The sequence below is a fragment of the Nannobrachium achirus genome (genome assembly GCF_963921795.1).
Source record: "Nannobrachium achirus genome assembly, chromosome: 2".
NCBI lineage: Eukaryota > Metazoa > Chordata > Actinopteri > Myctophiformes > Myctophidae > Nannobrachium > Nannobrachium achirus.
The window spans coordinates 49,257,223-49,284,861 of NC_137811.1; the positions used below are offsets into that span (position 1 = coordinate 49,257,223).

The window sequence follows — 27,639 nt, forward strand, 5'->3', positions numbered from 1 at the left end:
CAATACAAAGAGAGGCGTAATGACAAACTGTGCACGTGATACTAATAATGCACATCTAAATTTGAATGCAAACATTGAGGATTTAAAGTCGGAGGTTATGTGCCAATAATCTTGAATAAAGATTACAGTCGATGAGCCAGTATCTAATAATTTAACTGAACAAACGGACAATTGCAGTAATAAAAAGTGCTGACAAATAAACAAAGATCATATTAATGTAATTTGGGTGATAGAGTGCATATCATAAAAATGTTGGTGTACAATTTTGATCTAACAGCTTCTGCTGCAGAATCATGGACTCTAACCAAGATAATAATGTTAATTATTATTTATAAATTATATATTTTAATTATTAAAACAATGCTTTAGTCTTGTGGCTTGTGCTTACACAAACTGTTGAGCATCCAATTATGTGCAGACTGGTGATCTTAGTATAGCATTAACTTGTTGAATAATTATGATATAATTTATCTTTAATGCATTTGTCTAATCTAAATTAAATTGAGTATGAGTGACCCTTGGGACCCGTGGAGATGGTGAATGGAAAGCAAAGAGAAATTTGGTTTCAAATGTTTCCAACAGCTTAGAAAAGATAGCATTTACAGAGAGATGTGATAAGGAATAAACCACGTCCAGTGAGCAGTTAGTTACAGTACATTCTCAGTGTATATTATAAAATAACATTGCTGTTGCATAGCCTACAGATTTTTAGAAAATGTGTCATCTTTTGTTTTTTTTATATATCCCACGATTTTGTAACCCATGTTTCACCCCATGCCAATTGCCTAAGCTGTAATCCTGGGCGCCACTCCCTCTGCCCTGGGCTCATGCTTCCTTCAATGCATGATGAGTGAGCAGGCCGCTTCTTATCACCTGCCAGGGGGGAGTTTCCCCGTTAAGACGTAGCGCGTGGAAGGAACACATTATTCCAACCAGTTCCTTTCCCCTCCATCAGATGCCCCGGCGGACCAAGGGGAGGCAATATAGAGACCAGAATTACTGCATGTTTTTTGTGAGGGTACCTACCTAGGGGACACAGGGAGAACATGCCATTTCTACACAGAAAGGCCCTTTCGCCAACCCCACCTAGGGTATGGGCACTGATAACGCGGAGGAGAGAACATGCTCCCAGTGCTCACAGGAATTGAACCCGGGACCTTCTAGCTGTGAGGCAACAGCACTACCGACTGGCAAAATCCTCCCTCATAGGTATAATAAAAGTGCAGTGTGACTGTGCCCTTACACATTATTCCCAGTCTTTTTTTGCCAACAATAGTCCGGGTAGTGAAACCAGAAAAAGACTGGTGGATTTATCTCAATTTAAAACACACACACACACACGCACGCACGCACGCACGCGCGCGCACACACACACACACACACACACACACACACACACACACACACACACACACACACACACACACACACACACACACACACACAGACCAAGTGTTCAATATGAAAACCCAATGACAGAAATGACAATCATTTCATTGTTCATGATTTCATACAGAAAAATCCTTGTGAAGGACTAATATACCACATCACATGCAGACTACCGGCGCTGACTACCTGACAATTCACTGACAGGAACAAGCATTCATTGTTGTGTACATAAAAGATATGAACTTTCAGACAAAACAAATCATTGAAGGCCTCTCTTAAGGCCGTTCCATACTTTGACTGAAACCGCCGTTTTTGGTCAAAAGGTCCTTTTCTACCATAAAATTATATCCCTCGGGACTTCTGAAAAGCATTGGACCGAACGAGAGTTCGGAAATTTGCACGTCAGAAAACACAACTCACCGAACATTTCGGTCAAAGTATGGAGAGGCCTTTACTGCCTCCCAGCATTATAACAAAGCCTTCAAGGTACATAACAGCGGGGCTCTTCCTTACCTCGTCCGGAAGTTGGCTGGATGCGGGTGTCCATCATACAAAGATAAAAAGTCATATTCTTCCTCCACAGCGAAAGATTGAAAAACTATATGAATCCTGTTCCTCTCTTCAGCTACAATCACCCAGGTACAGTTCGCTCCATTTGGATATCCATATGGAAACCCTGGACTCTCTATCGTCCCATTCCTCCCTTTTAAAGTGCCTCCGCAAGTATGGATGAAACCTGAAAAGAAAGAGAATAAACATTAATTATACATCAAACACTTTCCGTCAGTAGATTGTGAATGGATCTCACACTCATGGACAGACAAACTGTTTTTTTTTTTCTTTTCTTTTTTTTACCGGTAATCAAACATATAATTTTGCAAATGTCTGAGTGTCTGTCTGTCTGTCTGTCTGAAACAGCGTTTCTCCTCAGTGGCTGGAGCAATTGATCTGAAATCGCATCACCATCAGCATATGAACACACCTAACATAACTGTGAAGCCCGTTTGTCACTTTCACAAATCGTATGCTGTATATTAGCATTTTTATGGTGTATCTACTATCTATTCTGCATCTAGCATGAGGCTCATCTATTCTGCATCTAGCATGAGGCAACATATGTTTAACCAGCTCTGTGTGTGTGTGTGTGTGTGTGTGTGTGTGTGTGTGTGTGTGTGTGTGTGTGTGTGTGTGTGTGTGTGTGTGTGTGTGTGTGTGGATGCGCGCGCGCAGGCGGCGGGGTGGGGGTGGGGGGGAGTGTCATGGCCCTGTTACAGATGTTGTCCAAAAATCATGCAGATCGGTACACAGTATCTCTATAGCCATTAAACGAAACAGGAATTTCTTACATTGATGCTCCTACATATTATCATGTAAGCACCAGTTAAAGTTACTTTCCATCCCTCATATACTGTGTGCACAGTGCACCCCATAACCCACACACTGCACATCATTTCAGAGCTCATATCTTTGAACTGGTAAGGGCTAGTAGGTATAAATGGAGAAACAAAACAACAAAAGAAATCTGCCTTTCTAAGGTACAAATAATGAATTTAGCTTTGATGAATCTAGCTTGGCACATTTGAACGATAGGAAATGGCACAGTTAAAAGGAGAAAGCACCACCATACCAGAAGTCCCACTGTCTACACACAACATTAGATGAGTCGGTAGATTGCTAAAATACAAGTGTTTTAAAGATGGGGTGCCAAGATTTTTTTTCCCCTAAAACATGGTAACATGGTCAGCTATTAGGAAGATTTTTTCCAAAAAAGTGTACAGAAATGTGGCCACCCCCACCTGCTCATTAAGTATGCCTGGTTGTGGGTGGTGACCCAGTTGAAGTTAGCCACACCCACAATGTTGGGTGTATGGTAAAAGTGGAGGGGATGAGTTTATGATGTCATTAACTCAGTGTTTTTCCGTTGGGCCTTTAGACTCAGAGGCTTTCAGCTTGAGTAGTAACCAAAAATAAACAAGGAAGACATATTTGCAGTTAATTAGAGTTAACTCCATAGACACATACAAAACAGAAAAAGTACAAAACTATGGCACCACCTCTTTAACATTCACCTCTGTTGTTAAGTCAGAGTATTATTATATTCGGCACCTGTAGATGGAGCTGGTGACCTTGAACTCCAGTCTCCCAGGTTTGGGGTTATTAGGGTTCACTACCGGTTTGACCGGCAGATAGAAGAAGTAGGCTACATAGCGTCTGTGTGCTCCACAGTGTTCTATATTATTTTGTCACTTTGCAAGTTTGATATAAAGAGTCAACGACAGTAAAGCGTGAGAGTGTTCCTTTCTTGGAGTGAAGTTATCACAACCTCCTACGGGAGTGCTTCATCGTTACTACCGGTACGTGTCATCTTTTCGACACCCAACCCAAACCCTTACCCTAACCCTAACCTCCGTGGGGTGAGTCGCTAACCCTCCCAATGCTCCTTTGTCGAAATGACGGTCGTTCGAAAGAGCGAGATTTCCCCACCTCCTACTACGGTGGAAATGTTGTACAATGGGTGATATCAATGATACAATCAGTGTTACAATAAGTGTTCTGTCTCGCATAGAGGTGATGTTGTACCTCTCTGCAGCATTACTGCTCAATTCCATATACTGTAAGGGCTCAGCAAAAATCAGGAGACATAACACCAAGCAAGGCCCTGTGAATTGGTGCCACAATGCTTGTAGCACACTACTCACTAGCCCAGTCAGGATAAAGTTTACACCTAGTCTGCAGGCTTGATGAAAATCAATACCCTTTGTAACACCTGTCGCTGATTACCCATCAGACTTAAATAACCTGGCCACCTTGGCCTGAACTTGGGTGTGGACTTAAAGTGACATCATCAATTACAACAACAAATAAGAGCATGGCTGAAATGGCTCTTGGGGACGTAACATTAATAACACAAATAATACAAACTATACAAATAATGCAAATACAAATACAAATCTGATGTTCCCAAAGTCGCAAGAAAAGGAAGGAACCAACTTTTTTAAGAAAGATAATATAAATAAATAAAAGATACGTTCTAGATTAAAATTATACAAGTTTAAGCATGGGTTGGGGAGACATCCCATTTAGTGCTCCAGACATGAACGGGTTAAATGTCTAGCGTGCCGCTCACAGGCTCCTATACGCATCCATTGTCTTATTTTGAAGGCCAGAAGTCCATTGCGTAAACACTTCCGGGTTGACGTCATGACGTCATTCAACGGGAGCGGTCGTCATCCCATGCCGATCCTCAAATGGCCGATCGATGCCTTTGTTATTATGTTTTTGTAGCGAGAATCTAATGCCATCCTTGGCTTTAAAAGTGTTGTTTGGAGATAATGGACATTAAAGATGAGATCGGCCGTCGGCCTCCATGTTATGGGATTACTATTTTGTGCACGTGGATCCGTGATGATGATGAATCGGCGAGGCCGATCGTGCCCAGACCTTCCGCCGGTTTATAGGGTAAGAACGCCAGCGTTACTCTATATACAGTATTTTTCGCGAGTATACTCGGGATCGGCACTCTAAATACTTGAGTATTTTTCACGAGTATACTCGGGATCGGCTAGAAATGAGTTAACTAGACCTCAGCTGGGAAGAGGTGGGTTTTGTGCGAGATTTTGAAGGAGGGAGGGGGCATTTTTAGATGGTTGGGGAGAGCATTCCAGCGGGAGGGGGCAGCAACACAGCTACGGTACTTGGCTGGGGGGACCTCCAAGAGTTTTAGTAGGGCTCCACCAGCACCCAAAGGACACTTTTTCGAAACCTGTTTTTTAGGAAACCTTATGGTGTCTAGTTATGATTTCTTCTTGTTGCCGTCAATGCCGTGGTCAACTAATAATGTTTAATGATTTCCTGCACCTACCCATTCACTTGCAATGGATTCAGAATCATGAAAAAAAACCTAGTTAGACCCCTCACATGCTACTTAAAGAAGATCTTTGGGGGGTATTTTCTTCCTGTATAGTAGAAATCATTAAAAATGAACCCCATGGGGCATTAGTTGACCACTGCAACAAGAAGAAATCATAACTAGACACCATAAGGGTCCTAAAAAAACAGGTTTCGAAATAATGTCGCTGGTGGAGCCTCTCTCCTGCCCTACTAGTTGGCTTCACTGAACCTGAGGGAACAGGAAGAGACATAATGTTTGAGAAAATCAGTTAGGTAGGGGGAGCCAGATTATCAAGTGCATTGAAGGTGGTAAGCAAGAGTTTGTAGTGGATTCTTTGTTTGACGGGGAGCCAGTGTAGGTCGTGGAGGACAGGTGTAATAATGTGGTCTCTGGAGCGGGTGCTGGTGAGCAGATGGGCAGCTGAGTTTTGAACGAGGGCGCTGTCCTAGTATTAAGTTAAGTTCAGTAATTGTTTATTGGTTGTCTTTATCTAGTCATAAGTTACATACTTTTCTTTTGTGTAATCAACAATGAGAAATATCCCACACACTGTCTAGAACGTGTACAAATCTTCAATTTGGAGCCCTGTAATTAAAAACATAATCACTGGAGCAGACCAAGTAAATTAGGTAAATTAGGTTAGCTATTATGTTGTTTGTGATTTGTTTATGTAGGCTGTAAAAGTTTGTTGACTGATAATCATGTGAAAGTGTGTATTTTGAAGATGATGAGAAAGGAATAACCTTATCCTGTTTTAATGAACTGTTTTAAGGTTTTGGATGCATCTGCAGGAATGGTGCAGCTCATGCAGAGGACTCCTGCTGCTGGAAGGGACTATATTATATAAGCAGTTGGTCCGTGCACAAATCAAAAAGAAAATAACAGTTGCTGTGCAAACAATTAACAGTGGACATAGATTTAATCAAATCCTCTTTTAATTAATAGTGTAAATAAAAGCCAATTTGTTTTGACTGCTCTGATTATTCATATACTGTGACAGAATTACTCAGATGAAGATGCAAGTAGCATTGAAATGTGTTGACTTCACCATTTGGATTAAATTCATTATATTTATATATTGCATTTACACTCCAGAACTCTTGCAGTTTGCATTGCATTTGCCCGTGTGGCTATTAGTTGGAGAGGGTCTCACACCAAGTAGACTATAGACTAAAATATAGAAGTGTATTTCTTCTTCTTGGGAACAGTCTAATCCACTTTCACTTTTCAGCAGCAAATTGAGCAAAGCGGCTCTCGAGTGAGCACAGAGACAAATGATGCAGGTCAAGCAGGGTTGTTTGTGCATGCATTGCGCATGTAATCTCAAGATTAACAGGAGAAATCACCAATTGGGAGAACAGTGGTAGCTGGTAGATCTGCTATTATCCCTGAATGTTCACTTGGGGATATTATACATAGTATACAAGTTGCAATTCCTTCAAAAGACAACAATATTTTGGGGTTCAGTGTATTGAACCAGGAACATTTTGGTTCTGAGATGGCCACTCAACAATCTGCGCTGCGTATTGTAAAAGGTGAGACTTATTAACTGACTGACTTGACTTCAGGTGGTACCGTACAAATTCCTAGGACGTTATTCGTAATTCCACGCTTGATACAGTGCAGACAAAATGTTTCTATACAAAGATCATCACTATATATTATAGTCGAAATATGAACAAACACTACTTGTATTTTAATTGTTGGTAAGCAGCCATGCGGTACGACACCATGGTGGCCTGTGAATTATTGCTTAATTATTTCACACACTGCTGTCGCGTTGAACTGGAAATCTCATTTGAAAGCTTGCCCTCAACTAGAAATGCCAAAATTCCATTTACATACATTAATTAAGATCGCTAAACAAGAATTTTGGCAACGACATGTCCGATGTTGAAAATTAGCTGAGTTTCAGACAAAAGATGTCATGCCATGTAGACAGAATCCTACCATGGCCCTTATCAATAAATAAGTCCTATAAGCCCAATAAAACCATTTAGAAAGTTGAAGTTGAATCATGTCAATGTTTCAAGTGTCCCACTATAGCCACACATTTTTAAACTGTGGCTAAAATTTTCTTACAGTCCTATAACGTTATAACTGGAATATGTGAGTTGAAATCACAACTCGTGGGCATACACTGTTAATAGGGGATATTTATTTGATAAGGTGAACTGTTCAACATGTAATCCACTCCTTTCTGAGAAAATAAGCAGTATGCAGTTAGACAGCAACAGACCTACAGGCTGAGCTCAAAAGCCTGCACTGATCAGATTTAGCCCCAATTAGGCTGTCTCACACAAATTCAGACACTCTTGGCAAAAATCCATTCATACATGCCCTTCCAACATCCTGGATTTATACATTTGGCAAGAACAGCAACTTTAGAGCTTTAATAGTCCCTGAAATATTGCATAGAGCGTGTCAAGAATTAGATGAATAGTGGTTCTCTGAACCGCTCGGTGTTGGTGGTGGGAAGCACTGCTTAGTCGTATTCATTCGCGTGCCTGGTTTTCCTTGTGTCCGGGAGGACCATGGAACAGGTGTTTGTCTCTCTAACTAACTCTCAGCCCTGCTCTCGCTCTCACCCTATCCCCTCCCCAATATCTGCATCTCCTGCATTCCTCAACCATGAAGCTTCCTTTCACTCTGCATTTTCCCCTCTTACCTTGTAACCCCCCTCCCTCCATCTCGACTCTTACCCTACTCTCCCACCAACCAGTCCCTCGTGCACCTTTCATTAAGCCCTGCATCTCCATCTCCATTTCTACTTTCTGCATTTCTCACCCCCCCCCCCCCCCCCCCCATTTTTTCTGTCTGTAAGCAAGAGTACACTGCAAAATCGGAGTGTTCATTTAAACTAAATAAATGAACACTGAGGTTTTTACTGTGTATCCTTTATGGTTTAGAATCTGATTCAGGGTACCCCCTTTTCTACGCAGCGAATTAAACAAGCTTGTAATATGTTAAGCACCGACATCTCCATAAAAGCCGTATCTATAAAAAGCAAACTGTAAACATTCATCATGTTGCGAAGGCTTCAAAGGGAAAACAACAACATCGGCTTCTTCACACAGGAGAAAGGACACGCATCAAATCCATTTAGCGCACAGAGCGTGCACGTTCACTTGTGTTACTCTGTCGTCACCAAGTTGCCTGCCACCTCCATTGTGTCTTACAGTCCCCAAGGGTTACCAAAGAGACCATCTTAAGCTCCATGCTGCAACACAACCATAAATTGTGATGAGAAACCGCATTAACAACACGCTGTGATTGCACGGTAGGGAAAATGGGGTTTAGAAATATGACTCAGTATCATAACACATAAATCTGGCAGAAACGGGGGCCTCAGCAGGCAGGCAAGCAGGCTGACAGGCAGCCCGAGATCGGTCCCAGCTGTTACTCAAATCGTTAGATTTACCCCTGGCCTTTAGACAGACACACACACACACACGCACGCACGCACGCACGCACGCACGCACGCACGCACGCACGCACGCACGCACGCACACACACACACACACACACACCACCACACCTTTCATGCTCATAACTGATTATTAGATTTGCGCTGCAAACAAAGCGAGCAAAATGGTGGTCATCTCCCATGCTGATGAGCTCTCCGCGGGTGTGTGGCTGTCGCCGTCTGTCAATCCGTGTGTGTGTGTGTGTGTGCATGAGCATGCATGTACTATGATGCATGTGTGTGTGTGTGCGTGCGTGCGTGCGTGCGTGCGTGCGTGCGTGCGTGCGTGTGTGTGTTTGTGTCAATGTGTGTTTGTGTCAATATGTATGTGTGCTGCAAGCCACAGGCTGTGTCTGACAGACTTCTCTGTCTTGCATAGAGACTTTGGGTAGAATAATCCTGTTAATTAACCATTATTTAGTGGCCCCTCTCTTGTTGGCACAGAGATTGATTTTTTTCAACTACAAAATGCATTATGCACTATAGTTCATGCTATTATTTTCAAGGCCTAAATGAATTAGTTACAGAGATGATAGGCCATTATTACAGCAGTTTACCTTGTGTGTGTATGAAACGGAGAGCTGGCACGGGTTCCCCCTCTCTGCTGCCTTTCCTGTCTGTCTGTCTGTCTGTCTGTCTGTCTGTCTGTCTGTCTGTCTGTCTGTCTGTCTGTCTGTCTGTCTCTCTCTCTCTCTCTTACTATCAACAATAAAGGATAAATAAATGAATAAATCTTTAATATACAGCAACATAATTAGCTTGATATGTTAATATTACCAGTAAGATGCCCTAAGGGAGAAAAGCGACTTCTGGGCGAGGTCACGCAGGACGGAATTCATTATTAATACAGTATATATCGGACCAGTTAGCTACCCATTTATGGAGAATCCCTGATACCCTTATATATGGAGATCCATGTATATGGAGATATGGGCATGTTGGTTGGATCGGCGGTTCTACCAAAAAAAATCACACCCGTGTGAAGTGGAGCTGTGTGTGTGTGTGTGTGTGTGTGTGTGTGTGTGTGTGTGTGTGTGTGTGTGTGTGTGTGTGTGTGTGTGTGTGTGTGTGTGTGTGTGTGTGTGTGTGTGGATCATGTGTACCGATTTTTGTGACATTTGAAGAAAATATGTAGGAAAAGGAGCAAAAAGTGTGTTTTGGAGAATATTCAAGATGGCGGAAAATCTATCATGGCGCAAATGGGCGTGGCCTATATGGGGAGATGCGTCATGACCCAAGGAATCCAGGGAAAAAATATTTTTAATTTTCCGACCTACGGTTCAAGAGTTACAGGCCAAAACGTAAAGTGGGGTGTTATGGCGCCACCATGCGGCCAAATGACACAATTATTTTTTATTTAATCCTTGAAATCATTATGAACCTCCTCTCCAAGTCTTGAAACTCTAGCCCCTATGGTTTGCGAGAGACAAATAATTGAATGTGAGTTTTTGCGATTCCCATTATAAGTCAATGGGGAAAATTAATTCACTAATAAATTAATATCAATTAAACTATTGAACCTTTCTCTTAGCAAGTTACTAGCCCACGATTCCCGAGTAAGCCGGTCGATTTGACATATGGCGCGAGTGTGTGGTGGCAAAACTGTGGGACTAGTAGCGTGCCGAAGTTTAGGAAGTTCAGGCTACATACACACAGACACACACACAGACACACAGACAGACAGACAGACACACAGACCCACACAGCCACGTATAGGGAGCCTGTGCTTCACACAGCTCCAAAAAGTTTCATACAACTGTACATTGTGCAAGTACAGTAACGGCAGGGGAAGCTGCTAAGAACATAGGCAAAAATCTGAGCTATCTGTGTGCAAAAGTTGGAGTCTGTAGAACCAACCGTGTGCGTGCGACCCCAGACATGCTTATTAGTTATGTGAAAGTCCTATGACGTCTATGGCGTCTGACATCATACATACAATCCCTTTTATGCCCATATATGGAGATCCCTGTCTGTAGAACCAACTGTGTGCTGTGAGACGCCAGACATGCGTTGGTGCGTGTCAGTATCTATCTCTCAGTCCCCTTTTATGGGCATAAAAGGGCATCATCTGGGAATCAGATGTAGAGCTCCATATATGGAGATCTAGGTGATGATCCAGTCGTCTCCATGTATGGATATCCAGGGGTTTATCTTTGATGAGTTGATGTCACGTGATGTCACGTGATGTCACACGTGATGTCACAATGTCAACAAAGCAGTACGTTACAGAAGGACGTGCTGACAAGATGTGCCGGTTCTCATAGTTAACTGCGACCTACGGTCGCAATGATCACAGGAAAATTACAAGTAATGGGAATTCTGCATTTTATGACAAATAAATACATGTATAAATACATTTAATTATTTATTGTTTGGAAACTATTCAGGACACTGTTACTTATGCCTTTAGTAACACTTTTTAACTGCTGTTAAATCACTGCAGTTAAAATGAAAACCAGTGCTGGGAACACACCGAACCCTGCATGACAATGCTGACCTGTGCACTCGTCCTTGGGTGTTTACCGCCAATCTTTTTTTTTTGTCTGTCACATTCCTCCAAGTCACAGTGGGCCAAGAACCTATAGATAATATGGCCTAGGTGAGAAAGAGCTGGACCACATGCTCCTTGTGAGGGTGAGGACCTGAATTTTAATCAGTCTCTGGTTCTCCTCTCTCTGCCCTGGGTTTCCTGTCTCACACAATGGTTTCCAAACGGTGTGACAAGGCATACTGTTTTAGGGACTACCACAGATTATTGATGCAATATACAGTATACAAAAGGTTCTGAATTATCTTACCATTTGCATACCAATTTCGCAATACAGACTCAAATGCTAAACCCGAAATGTTTTAACCTCTTCCGACTTGACATCCCAATTTTGGGCAGGTCATTAATGGGCAAAAAGTTGTAATTATTGTTTATGTATTTATTAATATATTAAGTTTGTTAGATTATTTCCACACATTTTCATAAACAGCAAATAGCCCATCTTAAAAGATCATCATCAGTGTTAGCTTGTAGATCAGCTACTTTCTGTATGAATACAGGGGTGCGTTGTGCACAAAATGGCCCCAAATATATATATATTATATTATTTTATAATATATTATATATATTCTACAAATGCCTTCAAAATCAGTAGTTCTTTCAAGATTATTATTATTATTATTTTTTTTAATGTTCAAAAACAGCACATGTACAAGCTCGCGCTCACAGCTTTCCCAGTTTGAATGTGTTAAAATAATACACAAAACTATGTTTTTCTCTTTCCTTCTGTTGCAGGACAAAAGAGCAAAGCGCTTGGAACACCAATTGGAGCTAATTATGCATGGATTTTTTTGTTTGCTTTCCTTCATCCCTCATCACACGTCTTTGTTCAAACATACGCAAAGCCCAATCTCCGAAAGCCAACTCAGTTGTCCAATGTTTCCTCGTCTTCACTAACTTTTCTTGGCATGTAATATTTACCGTAGTCTCCCAGCTTGATACAACATTTTCCCGAATATTAACTGTAATGTTTTGTGAAGGACACCTCTACCTTTGAATCATATCTCATTGTGTTCACGATGATGGCCGACCACCTAATAAAGGGAGAAACGATACCACTGCTCCCAACAATCAAAGTAAGAGTGTGTAAAAAGAAAAACTTCTATTGATTTGCACTGACCTTAAAGGTGAGTCAGCCGACAGAGAGATATCCATCAGTGAAGCCTGGTTACAGAGCTCAGAGTGAACAGACAGAGTCCTTACCAAGCAAAACAAAGGTCAACGAACACCAGCGATGGGCTTCATTTGCTGCAGGATTTCTGCGTCACTGTGCTCTATTTCTCTTACGGAACAACGGAAAAAGAAACACAAGAGTTTTATATATAGCCGCTCCCTTTTGTTGCAGGTTATTGATTTCTGGAAGTCATGTTTTAAGAGGAGGGATAAGTGCAACAATGTGAAATGTGTTTCATAATGCAGTTTCATGGATAACAAAGACTAGTGAAAAACTAATGGGAGATGAAAATTAAGTTTTGTTGCATGCAAACTGTGAATTTCAAGGGCCCCAGTTCTGAATCAATCACTGCTGCACTTATCAGTAATTTTGTTTGGAGAGTTCCAAACACGTTTCATGCAGATTTATGACAGGCTATAATATGGCTCAACAAAGAGAAAATAATTTCTCATCAGCACCACCAGGAATACAGCAAGGACAGCTGCTAAGGCTGAGCATCAGTACCGGTATGTTAAAAGAGAAATGGGCTTTTTTGATCTAAAGACGCAGTGTTTTATGTTCTCAGTGTGATGGAGTGTGTGCAAACCCAGAGGACCAACTCCGTCTTTCCTTGTTTCTTGGTTTTCTCCCCCTGTCAGAAATTGTTTAAAATATCCTAATTCTTAATATAACTCTAGGGTTGAGAGTGAGACTAGAGATTAGAACACTTCTAACGGTAGAGTATAACCTCACATGAACAACCAGAGAGATTTTGAGGACAGTGACAATGTACTCAATGTTTCATTTTATATACCGTTTTAACAGCGGGCATTTTGAAAGGTATACGCAGTTGAAGGTAATAACACATTAATTGTGTGTGTGTTTCATTTAGGTGTTACTGTGCCAGCAGGGACCGTTTCCAAACAGTTAACTTCATGATGCCAGTGGCAAACAGAAACATCTACTGTAAATGAAGCACAGCCTGATAATTTATGTTTTTCTTCAATGCACTTACCTGTCAGAATATCTCCTGTGAAAAGGGTCCATTGTTCAAGTTTTACATTGCAAACCGTTCTACAGTAATTAGCTGGGCAAAATCACATCTCATTCCTTTTAAATAGGCAGTTAAGTCTGATTCCCACTTTAAGTGTAATCGTGGATTTGTGTGGTGAATTTTGTGGTTTGTGAAATGAGTTGTTTTTATGGCGTTTTCAATAAAATGGCAGCAGTACAAGTAGAGCTCTAGGCTATTGTTCCCAGGAGCCAACAGCAGTTCACTGACTGCTTTGGAGTTGCTCGCACACAGTCCAGACTTTTGTTTTGAATAACTCGTATAAACACATTGTTTGGAAACCCTTGTTTTACTCTCCACCACCTCAACGGCATGGAGTGACATAAAACAAAGTAGCCTATGAAAAGTTCTTTAGCGTTTTCTAGTATAATGCTTAATTTACACTTCATTATAGGACAGTGTCCCTAGCCATTCAGATGGTCGGAATGTTGACACCTGATTGCGGAAATTGTGCATATTTTAACTGATTCCTGCGAATTCAGCCATAATGAATGCACAAGGACTGCCTGACTCTACAGTATATTGACGGACCGTCCATCTATCAGAAAGCGTCCAGCTTCTCCCGCCTCTCTATTCCAAGAGAGGCTGGGGGAGCATTACCCCAAAATATCCAATCTACAGCTCACAAGCGTCGCTGTAGATTGTGTATTTTTGGTACAAGACCAATAGGCCTATACTATTTTGTCCTTCCTCTTCAAATCTATCTGTTCCGTCTTTTTGTATTTTCCCCTTCCCACGTTGTGTTTTTATGCCTGGTCCTTTAGTTCCTAGACTTCCTACCCATCTCTGTTTATGTGTAAATCTATAAAGTATAAATTATCTTTTTCATATTATTAATATTATTATGAACTTTGCATTGTTGTTCTGTTGAGTGTATAGAATCTACAGTATAAGAGACAAGTTCTGGAGGCACAGAAGCGCATAGTATTATGAGGTCATACTATATTCACACATAAAATGTACAAATTACACAAACACACACACACACACACACACACACACACACACACACACACACACACACACACACACACACACACACACACACACACACACACACACACACACACACACACACACTTTAGTTAAGCTTGAGTAGTATTCCTCCCTAAGTGTACAAATCCCCATCCTCAATAAATAGAATGTGCAACTGAGCCTGTCTTGCTTCCTTCATTTTGGAGTGCTGCTTTTTCCACTTCGGTGGTATGTGAAAATGTGAACCAAGTTGTATTTTAATACATTAGCTGAGCACCCACTGCCTAAACAAAAAGGCATCGTGAGGAAGCGCACCTGCTTGTTGCTTACCAGTAAATCCCCCTATGTGAGGCATATCAAGAAGGAATTCCCCCCAAAAATAAATGACACCGCCATCCACTGAAATAGGTGGTCAACTTAAAAGACAGCAACCATAACCCATTAAGACCTGATGACGATTCTACACGTCTTCAGTTTTATGAATATATGAGTGGTGCTCAAAACCTTTTCATGTCAAGGACCCCCCACAAAGAGTATTTAGCTGTGGACCGCCATCTCAAAATATTTTGTTCCATGGACCCCAAGGCAAGAAGCAACATCTGCACAAGCTCATCCCCAAAAGAGGAGCACTTTATCTGCACTGCTATTTTGCAGCCTTCACAATTCATACTGATTGAATGAGCATTATCATAGCCTGTGACTATGCCTGCCTGCATGCATGGTAAAGGGAATTGTGGTCCCCACACAACAGAAGCAGAAGAGAGGCTTTCTAGTGAATGACTATTACCTCATGAGAGTGGTACTGCAATTTGGAAAAGGGCTCTGAGATATTCCATTTGGTGGTTTTAAATTGCCAACCAGTGAGGTGAAAAATGCAAAAATCTAATACACTGCCACACCGAAACAAGCTTTATACGTGTGTGTGTGTGTGTGTGCGCACAGTCTACATATCGTCACTGTCCGGCAGAAACCTCGTATCTCCAAGTCTCAAATGTGCTCATTTTTTTGTGAATTAAAGCTGTAAATTAATACTGTTGCACAAAACTAGTGAAAATAGCCGATCTACAAGCACACAACGCCTCGCACCGCGAGGCGTTGTGTGCTTGTAGATCGGCTATTTTCACTTATATATTATATATATATATATATTTTTTTAATGATGAATAAAAACGGTTTTGGACATACAAGGTTTCCACCCAACAACAGCGATATAAAAAACATATGCACGCAAGCATGCGCGCACACACACTTTCTCTGTGGTTGTGCTATTGCCACTACAGCAACCACACGCAACACCAGTAGTGTTTTATTTAGCCACAGTAGCACCAACACATCCTGAAAGTGCTACTTGGCTATATTGCACCCCATGCTAGACTACCAACTGTGAGCTCTGCAGTACAACCCAAAGCTGACAGCCAACAACACATCTAATAGGACACTTGTCTCTCCAACCTCCAGTTTCCAGAACAATAAAATTGGCATCTTAAGCGGAAAGGAAAGTAGCACATAAAAAAAGACACAAGAACTTGGCATAATTTTTCCACAAATTGAGCAAGCATCCTGTGCTTCCAAAGAGAGCCTTTTTGAATAGTCTTTAGTAGGAAATGCTAAATTAAGACGCAAAACAAAAAACTAAAACAACACATATTGAGGTTAACGGTGAAAGATACTCAGCAAGTGAACAGTAGCTCCACAGGCCGGGCCAAAAGGCCAAAAAAAAGAAGCAGCATGGATTCCTAGAATGGCATGATTAGTCAATCAATGATTTTTCCATTAAGGGCACAGCAGTAGTCTGAAATGTGTTTTGTCAGCTGAAAAAACAACAAGAATAAAAAATTAACTTGTATCACCGTAGGATTGATCCATTCTTGGTATTCTCATCTCAGAGAAAATCATGACTAAAACAAATATACTGTAGTCAAGCTGATTGCGAATTCAATCAAAGTGCTGTGTTAGAAAGTTAATAACTTCCTAAAGCAATGACAGCCTTTTGTGTAAATGCTGGCATTTGAGATTATAAGGCACTACTCTAATTTCCAGATAATGTTTCCCAAAAGAAAAGGCAATGCATTTCCTAGCCGTGCAGTTTTTTTGCGATGCGATCCCACCTGTGTGTGTTGCACTGAGGCTATACACAAGGATTGTGCTGCAAACCAATTTCCCCACAGGGACAAATAAAGTATCTATCAATCTATACACAGGTACACAGAGTGTATTCAACTGTCCCACTGGGTATTCAGAGCACTCTCACCTATCAGTTTAATTACTACTGAAATAGGATGGGAGGGATACCACCTCTACTCAGCAGTGTACCATCTCCTCAATTACCTTTTTATCATGGGATCTCATTTGTTTCACAGAATCCACTTTGCCCCTGTGGTTGCCTGGTCTCTATTTATGAATTGAATCATAGTCAAGCAGACACCTTTAGGCCAGTGGTTTTCAAAGTGGGGTCCGTGGACCCCCAGGCTCCAGAGGATCCCCAGCAAAATGAGGAACAGTGAAACATTACAATTATTTCAGCGGATAGAAGTTAGCACAATGACAGAATTTAAGGATGAAAGAATGACTATACAGATGACAGGTTTCACTATTTCCATTGTTATCTCCCCAACCAGCAGACAGTTGTACTAAACACTAAATCTAGAAATCTTCTCTTCTGGGGGTCCCCGGGACAACATTTTTCCAAATTCCTAATACATTTATTTTATGCCATATAGTTTTGGGGGTCCTTGACATGAAAATGTCAGAGAACCCTTGCTTTAGGCAAATACAGGCAGACACACAGTTACAGTAGTAGTTGAAGTGAGTGGATTTCAGAAAGTGTGTGCGTATACATTTTACCCAGATTCCTACATGTTTTACTAGTTTTAGCCTAGGCAGTAGGCACAACCTAATTACCCTCAGAAAGAGGCATATACAGTATACTATACAAGTCTGCACATACAGTCTGATTTCATGAGAAATAATGACAGTGAAATGAGAAATGATGTATACCGTAAACATCATTACAAACAAGTTGAATGAAATCATAACCATTAAAACCTATAATTTGGGGTGTGTTACATTAAATTGGCAATCAGGAAATGCATAGGGGAGTATTGTATGGTACTGTAGTGGCTGTTTTGTTTGCTGCGTCTCACTTAAGATAATTGCCTTTCTCCCTTTGATTTCCTTCGAAAACCCTGGTTAGCAAATGTGGTAACTGCATAAATAACCCTATTACAATATGTTTGCAAATTGCCCGGAGTTCATATTATCTTCTCAATCCCATTACCATTGGGTGGGCTTATCTCAAAACTCTAGAAAGTCATCAAGCAAGCCAGAGGTTTAACCACAGCAGCTAGATATATAGCTATAGATTGTATCAGTGAATATGCCTCCACACAGCTGACAGAATTTAATCCCTTCTGAAAACTGCACCTGAGGTGCAGCAAACAGTCAGTGGCCCACCTTGAACCTCCAGCTTTGACTCTAAAGCAACCCTTCATCAGCCCATTTCATTTTATCTCAAGGAACGGTAAGCTACGATATTTCTTGTGGCTGACAGCAAGAATATCGCCAAACCTCCTCCGCAGGAGAACTTGCTTATATTAAAACCTAGCACCTGAGAAGAACTGACCAAATCATATTTGGCAAACTAGCTAATCGTCCCAAGGGAACTGGCAGCAGCATTAAACAGCCCAGCCCAGACCTATACCCATGAGCCGGAGGCCACTGGGTCATGTTGAGAAGCACTTATGCGCACTACTTGGACAATCCAATTAGACACCACTACTAAAAGAGACATCAGGGGACCCAGGACAACCCATTGCTCCTGAAGTACGAGTTGCTATGTCCCACATAACAGCTAGCCTGGTCAGCAGACAAAATATTGGCATTGAACATTTCTACACACAACAGGCCTGAGTGTCAGCAGAGGCCCAAGAGAGCTCAGGGGGTCCTAGGCCTAGAGCTTTTGCATGAATTGCCGTGGTTATTAAATTAACATTTCTTGTTAAAGGGCTTAGTCATTCATGTCAACTAGACCGGAACCTGTCTACTCAGGAAAGATTCATATTGGGAATGCATGCCCCACCTGGTTATGCAATACCCATTAAGAGTACCCATTGTACTTGTCTGTCTGTCTGTCTGTCTGTCTGTCTGTCTGTCTGTCTGTCTGTCTGTCTGTCTGTCTGTCTGTCTGTCTTTTCTGTGACCATATATGGAGGTCTCTGGTGTCTGTCTGTCTGTCTGTCTGTCTGTCTGAATTGTCCATTTATGCCCATATATGGACATCTCTATCTGTCTATTGGTGTCCCATTTATGCCCATAGGAGATCCCTAATGTCATACATACACATAATGGGCATGCCCATCTACTGTAGATGGCATATCTGTTGGATCGGCAGTTCCGCACAACTGGATCTCCATATATACCTATATATGGGTGTGTCAGTCGGAACGTTGTCACAATAGCCTACGTCAAAAACTGCTGATCTACAACCTCACAATGCATCATATGCACGAGGCATTGTGACCAGCTATTTTCGGCGAGACACCTTCCTATACTTGAGCATAAATTAGGCCATAGATAATGTACTTTTGCAGCTAATTGTGTGAATGTGTGCTAAATGTAAATGTATTTATATTATGCTGTTGGCTGCAAGTCAGAGTACCAGTCAGTGTGTGTATGTGTGTGTGTGTGTGTGTGTGTGTGGGGGGGGGGGGGGGGCATGACCACAAGATGCATTGAATCTTGACGTTTCTCAACATAAAACACGCGCGCGCACACGCGCACACACGCACGTCCACACACACCCACACAAAAACACGCACATCATTACATATCAGTGTTTCCAGATGCATGACTATGTGTATTGTGGACCCAATCCTAGATTTCCAGCTCAAATACTATGTGCTATTTCAAAGTAGAAAAACTGATTCCCATCATATTGGTATACAACTCGAACGGCACTGAGTCATCAGTGCGGTCATGGTACTCCACTCGCTCAGCTCGGCTATAGGCCTGCTCGGATCCCTCAATCCCACTTCTGGCGGCACGCCTGCCTAAACCACTTGATACCTAGCGGCCCTATTTCTGGTCATGATTTATATGAGCAGAATATGTTCTATTGTTTTTATAATAGGCAAACAAGCTCTCAGTAGAGGTTCTCAATGTTGCTGTGGTCCTATCCTAAAATTCAAGATCTACAATTATATGTTGCACCTGTGAGTCACAGGTGCAACATGTTGTGTAATTGTAGATCTTGAAACAACTGTCACAGGCTGTGACAGTGGATCAGCTATTGTCGTCAAAGACAAAAGGAGGGAACCAAATATAGACCCTGGGGGACCCCAGTCAACGAAACATATTATACAGTATAGGGTTTAAATGAGGCTTTCAGACCAAAACATGACCCCCCCCCCTGAATGTGCATTTTTTTCATACACCTTCCTACCTGGTTAGGTGGATTCACCCATTGCTGCCTCTGTTCTGAGATCTGTTGATCCCTCCCCACAGCTAAAACGGGCTCTTCGTCATCTCCCAAAAGCGCTTATTTCCGCCGCTCCAATTCTTTTTTTCTTTCTTCTAATGAATCGTCTATTTATGGTTCCTAGAGACACACAGACCCGCTGTTTATGCATCAGCAGCAGTAAAAGCATGAGAGCCCCATAGAGTTCTAGGGGAGCCCAGCCGGCCCGGAAGTCTCGCGAGAAGAAACTCCACTGGCCGGTTCTCATGCTTTTACTGTGTCTCTAGGAAGTAGAACCATACATAGACGATTCATTTAAATAAATACAATCTTTGGAGCGGACAAAATAAGCGCTTTTGGGGGATGATGAAGAGCCCGTTTTAGCTGTGGAGAGGGATCAACAGTTCTCAGAACAGAGGCAGCAATGAGTGAAGTCCACCTAATCAGGTGTATGAAAAAATGCACATTCAGGGGCAGTCATGTTTTGGTCTGAACGCCTCCTTTAAGTGGTTAAAATGTCAAGACTCTGAGTATGCTCCATTTGCAGAAATGCACAATGGCAACGTTCTTTCTCTGGCGATTGGATTCCAGCACAGCACACATTATTCATTTGAGTTCCTGAGTTGGACCCTACTGAGTCCAACTCCAAGAAACTAGCCACCACTTCGGGCTTCAGTTCTTCGACTAGTGACTTGGATCAAGAACCTGGGGGACAGGGGGATAACACCCTGCATTGCCTCCAGATAGTGTATAATTACACAGACAAATTGTAATCCCGATTAGCCCCAGCAGCCTTCCCAGCCTGTTTACATAATCACATTGAGAGAAAGTCTTCATCAAGGGCTCTGTGGTCAGATTACTGTCTGTGCACAGCCCACCTGATTAACAGCAATTAGTGAGTGCCTGGTACTCAGTCACGGAAGCCTCCATTTTGTGTGTCAAAATGAGAGTGCCACGAGGAAGTCTGGGGGGAACGCATTATTCTCCCGAGAGAAAGATCTGGAGGGACAGCAGATGCACAATGTTATGATATTCATTTTGTCAGTTCAATCTCTTTGATTCGGTGTGATGAAAAAATAACTATGGAAACACATCTCATCTCTACATGTGTCCTCCAGTTCTACAACATGTGAAGTACAGTAGGCGGACTTCCCATGACAATAACATCCTCTCCTGCCTTTTTCTTCAAGGAAGAGGTCCCACAGGACCAGCTGAGAGATGATGAGGAATTGAATTGGTGGTCCCAGTAGATGCTCTGCATACTTGAGCCAAATTGTTATTACAAATTCATGAAAATAGTACAAATCTAGTGTCTAGCCTTTATCTACATAACAGAAAGTACAGTAACTGGTAACATGAATGCACCATTAAAAACAGATTTGGGAAGCTCTAGCCATCAACTCCAAGCTGACACTTGCAATATGCACTGTACAGATATTCACTCTAACTGAAAACGCAGAAAGAAAATCTAACTCGCTTGATGGCATTTACAGTCATTACATCATTATTATCCACAGTTACACAAGTATTGTGCATAGGCCTGGGGCGGTATGGACATTTTGTTACCGCAATTACCGTCTTCCCATTTACAGCCGGTACTGCGGTAATTACCGCACCCCCGTATCTATTAATTAAGGTTCGGCGATAAGCCAAAATATTGCAATCATCTTCCCAAAAGTCGCCTCTCTAGTCTGCACAGTGGAGAGGCGACACAGCCTGACTGCCCGAGTTATACTTCTCCGTACAGCACAGCGGGTCTGGCTTTCAAAGGAGCAGATCTACAAGCTCACAACACGTCGCATCCGCGACGCGTTCTGAGCTTTTAGATCTGCACTGTCGGGTTACCATAGTAACGTCGTAGGCTAGCTACTTGGGCTTTTCAGACACAAACAACTGTGTGAACAAACCAGAAGAGGAAGGGTAGTCAGATCGTGTACAGTGATTCTGTAAACTCACGTCACGTCTCAACTCTCAAATCGCAGTGATTGAGTGCTGCTATATACAGGTTTTAGTTACAAGACGTGACAGAAAAGGTTATAAAATCTCCGACGCGCCGCTGGACGGGGCACAACGTGCGACGCGATGGAAAAAGTAAAATAGTTTCATTTTCGGGTTTAGTCCACGCGGCCCGCGCTCCGCCAGTAATCCGTATGAATAAAAAAAGATATGCCACAACACAAGGTATGTATTAACATCCTTGTGTCGAGTGGATTACAGAGAAAGACAAAGAAGTTTATGCTGCTCCGTCATAGAGTTCTGCTCCGTACTCTCCTGCCCTGTGCACTCCACTGTGTGCAGCTGCAGGTCTGTGTCTGAGTGTGGCTTCCAACGTGTGGTACACGGCCCAAGAGCAGAGCGGCATGGAGCGCATGCGGTCCTCGCTTCTCCCCCGTTTTAAAACTCGCTTGTTTTCCATTAAAAATAGACCTTTTTTTTTGTCTTTTTACCGCGGTAAGCACAATGACACCGCGGTAGACCTCGGTATACCGCGGTACGGCGGTACGGCGGTTACCGCCTCCAACCCTTTGTGCACTCTGTTCACATCACTGTAATTCAATAACAATTCTAGATTTGAATGATATTGGTTGGAACGAACGATGGAGACAATGAGACTGTCCAAAAAATGTGTTGGACAAAAGAGCATACCTTTGGCCACCTTGCATTCTGGGCAATGAAGAACAAAACAAGTCATGCTAATGTAAAGGAATTAAATTCATACATGCGACTGACCCAGTTTCAGATAAAAAGAAATGTTATCTCTGTACTGTAGTTTCATAAGTGACAGGCCCTGCAGTTTTATAATGTCTCAGAGGATTACATGACACAGTTGGATGTTTCAGTTGTTTGGGAGTGGGGTTCTGTCATAAAACACACACCCCCCTCCCCCGTTTTTCTGTCTTTTTGTGAAACACCATAATATCAGTTCACATATCCCCCAAAGACTTTATGGAGCATTGTGGGATTCGGGGGGGGGGGGGGGGGGGGGGGTTTGACCTTCTGTGTGCCTGGTGCTCTGGCGCTCTGTCATAAAATGTCACATATTCCATTTTATGCCAAACCACAGAGTGCCAAATTCCAGACAGGCGACTGAGGAAACTTTGTGAACTGGGAACCAGAGCTGTGTACCGTGGGGTGGCCTCGGGTCACAGCTCCAAATGCGGTAATTCACAGCCAGTCACGGAGCACCTTCAGCAAAGGACTGATATGCATACCTGTGCTTTGCCAGAACAGACTTTAGAAATGTCATGGCAGCAGAGGTGAGCCATTAGGCCAGGTCTAGGGGGCCTTTCTAATTCTGCCAACATTGTCAACTGTCACAGCAGAGGAGGAACAACGTCTGTATCCTGATTCATCTTTCCTCTCTCACCCCAGTTTTCCTTGCTCCTTTCCAAGAGAACAACCAGATCATCCTTCTCCCCCTCTGCTCCTTCCTCCTTCTTTCTCTCTCGCTCTCTCTTGCCAGTCTTCCTCCTTGCTCCGCTCTAAGCCCCTTTTCCACTGCAGCTTTAGCACCACACCACACCACACTACACACCACACTACACCGCACCACACCACACCACACCACACCACACTACACCGCACCACACCACACCACATAAAAATATCTACATTTTCCATTACAGAAAAGTACCCCTATCGGTAAGAAACAAATATACCCTTCTGTGATTATAATACAATATAAATGTGTATTACAACTATCCCTAATTATAATACACTATAATGGATTATAACTGTGATTATAATACACTATAAAGTATTAATGTATTACTATGATAATTATAATACCTATAATAGATTATAATAGTGGTTATAACACAATAATCTCGAATCTATTATCATGTATTACAACCATGGTGGTCTAAATGAAAAGTCAGTGAGTGATCAGTCATTATGAATTGTTTGGCCCTGTTTGGCCTAGCTCAGACCTACTCTAGATTGGATACTTTTTAGTACCACGTTTAGTATCACTTTCACACCACTCTACCCAGGTCTACCCTGTCACAAGTGGGCGGTGTGGTGTGGTGTGGAGTGGTGTGGTGTTGGGCCTGTGGAAAGGTGGCTTAAGAGAAGACCCCCCCCCCCCCCCCCCCCCCCCGCCGCCACCACCCTCCTGGCTGGCTGGCTCTCTAATAAGGAGCAGAACTAGGGGGATTGGCGGTGGCCCCGTGGTTTGACATTGCCACAATGTGGGTGGTGATGAAACGGCGCTGTGCCTGTGACTCTGCGCTCAAATCGCCTTGGCTCATTCTTGGTGGGCTCTACTGCTCTGCATGATACACATTTCATCCACCCCCATTAGACAGACATGAGAATTACTCACAGAGCGAACAATCTGCATGCAAATTGATATCTGCATGGGAAGGTCCTGTACACAAGGCGCACAGAGGCACAAGAACTACAAAGTATGGACTGCACAAGCTCTGAGAGTGTAGAAATTCAATCAAGTCAACAGACGAGGGTCCATTTGGTTCCATTTGTACACTCTCAGGAGTTATAAATGGCTAAATTAAAACTTTGGATTTTACTGTGTACGCACACCTGGTGTGCTCATGTCATGTACTCAAAATGGGATCACAGTGTAATTTGGGAGGGGATATGGATTAGAACGTTTAACAGCCTATTTCCCTTTAGCTATGTTTTATTGGAAATGGGTTGTTGTAGTGTGTAGGCTACTTTAGAATGCATGTCTGCAACACTGTGTACATTTAAATGTGAGACACACACGCACGCACGCACGCACGCACGCACGCTCGCACACACGCACACACACACACACACACACACACACACACACACACACACACACACACACACACACACACACACACACACACACACACACAATCACTGAAATTGTGCATAATTTCAATAGCCTAAAATGGGAATGGGATTCCCTAAAAGGGGATGGGATAGAAGGTGTTTGTAGGTTTAAATAAGTGTGAAACAGTAGTGTCTCTCTCTGTCTCACACACACCACGCGGTGGCATGCGCAAACACACACACATACACACGCACGCACACGCACACACACACACACACACACACACACACACACACACACACACACACACACACCCCTTTGTGCGTGCACAAACACATACACACTCTCTCTCTCTCTCTCTCTCTCTCTCTCTCTTTTACACACACACACACACACACACACACACACACACACACACACACAGGAGAGAGAGAGAGAGAGAGAGAGAGAGAGAGAGAGAGAGAGAGAGAGAGAGAGAGAGATGGAGAGAGAGAGTCAGACAGAGAGAGAGAGAGAGAGAGAGAGAGAGAGAGAGAGAGAGAGAGAGAGAGAGAGATTACATTTATAACTTGGCAAGAACAGGAACGAAATTCTGATGATTTATTAATGTGAAAATGAGATCCAGATGTTGACAACGACATGACATGATATCTTTAAGCTGTTGCAATGAGTCCCGTCTAGCAGGTCCAAAACCTGCTAGACGGGAAATGTGCAACAATTAATTTGACTTATTTTACACAACTAAATCTTAATAGCCAATAAAACAAGAGGTGTGATGGAAAATGGCTCGGAATTCCGTCCATGTAGGCTACTTTAAAAAATAATTAAAAAAAGAGAGATACGCATTTTGAAATGTAGGCTATTATACACCAAAAATGGGATTGCAGCAGGACAAGACCATTCTGGATGGTGTTGAATTTTTCATTTCTTTCAAAAAAAAAAAAAAAAAATGCAGCTAATGCAGAGGTTTCCAACCAGTGGTCCCTGGACTATCAGTGGTCCTTGAGGGGGTTCCAGGTGGTCCCCAGCGAAATGATGATGAGTTGGATAAAATGGACCGACCCTTAGGCTACAAATCTTTAACTCTTGAGAGCATAACAATAATTTAATTCTGGAGAGTGTAAAATGAAGAGTTAAATTATTGTTAAACATCTGCATTAGGCTACTTAATTTACAAGAAGTCTACACAATTGGAGAATAGAAGAATTGTTATTTTGATCTCTCCTATGGTACCAACATCAATACAGCATGGAATTGTTGGGAAGAATCCTATCCAAAGACAACAGAATATTCAAAGTTTAGGGTCTGAGAGGCTAAATCTCATCAGTGGTCCGACACTCAAATGCGGAATAAATAATGGACCTTGATATGAAAAGGGTTGAAAACCAATGAGCTATGCAATGAGAGAGGGGAAAGACAACTACATGATGTTACCTAACCGGCCACAGAGCGTATTCAAATGGGCAGACCCTGCCGAAAGACCCGCTAGAATACTAACAAGCCCACCTATACACCTGCGTGGCTTGGCAAGTCCGATAAACACGTACCGCGACCGACAAATCGGTGTAATCGGTGTCACGCAACTAATTGTCTGGGGCCTTTAAATTGTAACAATATTGCCTACATTTCTTGTGAAAACTGACCGGACTCGATCCCGAATAATATGGCTATATGAAAACATTACACTGCATGTGAAATGTGGATTGCAGTAGGATACATGGAAATTTCCATGTATATTTCACAGGAAATCTGCAGTGCACGCAAACCCCAACAATTCTGTAGTTAGTCTACTAAGCAAAGCAGCTCACGTAGGCTATCTGAAGGAGCGTAGGCTACTGCAAGAATATCTATTGAGCTGAGCCACTCAAAGCCTGCATTGAGAGACCGCTGCTGAAGCCGAAGAAATGCATCCCCAAAACTCCAAAGCCTGGCCGCCGACATCATCTATGCCTGGCTATTGACTTCGCACGTAACCTAGTATAAAAAAATTACTGCAGGGACGTACCTTTAACACAAGTGAACATCATTGAAAACATGAGATTCCAAAAAACAATTCCCGTTCTAATCCTCATCGTTCTGGATCGAACATTAAAGTCCCCGCTGCCACATTTAACGCATCTCCTGTTGAAAACGCCTGACAGTTCGATAGATCCGTCGTAGTATCCGTCTCTGTGGATCTCCTTCATGTCCTCAAAACTAAAACATGTACCCTTATGTCTCTGGGCTTGAAGTATAATTCCTTCTCTTGTCAGAGAGACAGGGAAGCCGCCTATGTCAGCTGGTAGCGCGATCTGAGTGCGTCGCTGCTGGAGAGAAGTGAGCAGTAGTGGATTTTAGGATAGGACCTGCACAGCAACCTTGACGAGGACTCAACCATCTCTAACTGAGAGGGACGTCAAGTGGAAAGGAAGAGCTGGCGGTGTGTGCTCCTGTCCGGCGCCACATTAGGCTACACTGCACCCACGCCTTGTAATCCTCTCTGTTTCTGCTAAGGAGAAGGGGAGAGAAAGAGACACTGTGCATTTGACTAGGATAGGCTACTGCATGTATCGATTGGACGAGAGAGAGAGAGAGAGAGAGAGAGAGAGAGAGAGAGAGAGAGAGAGAGAGAGAGAGAGAGAGAGTGTGTGTGTGTGTGTGTGTGTGTGTGTGTGTGTGTGTGTGTGTGTGTGTGTGTGTGTGTGTGCCTGCGTGCGTGCGTGCGTGCGTGCCTGTGACAGAGAGGGAGGGAGAGGTCGTCCTGCTCATATGTGACTGATGTGTGTGAGCAACAAATCATGAAGTATGTGTGTGTGTGTGTGTGTGTGTGTGTGTGTGTGTGTGTGTGTGTGTGTGTGTGTGTGTGTGTGTGTGTGTGTGTGTGTGTGTGTGTGTGTGTGTGTGTGTGTGTGTGTGTGCGCGCGTGCGTGTGCGTGAGTGCATGC

The 27,639-nt window shown here is 42.7% G+C and overlaps 1 protein-coding gene across 1 annotated transcript in view; it reads right to left on the reverse strand.

The window, feature by feature from the left end:
* Positions 1–26,901, reverse strand: part of LOC308309097 (CUB and sushi domain-containing protein 3-like) — a gene marked incomplete at both ends in the record, with an annotated part of 377,797 nt that extends 350,896 nt beyond the window's left edge. The window contains 2 exons of the mRNA XM_080754567.1: positions 1,903–2,125; positions 26,721–26,901. Coding sequence (XP_080610693.1) covers positions 1,903–2,125; positions 26,721–26,901 — 404 coding nt within the window. The remainder of the gene's footprint in view (positions 1–1,902; positions 2,126–26,720) is intronic.
* Positions 26,902–27,639: the final 738 nt, after the last annotated feature.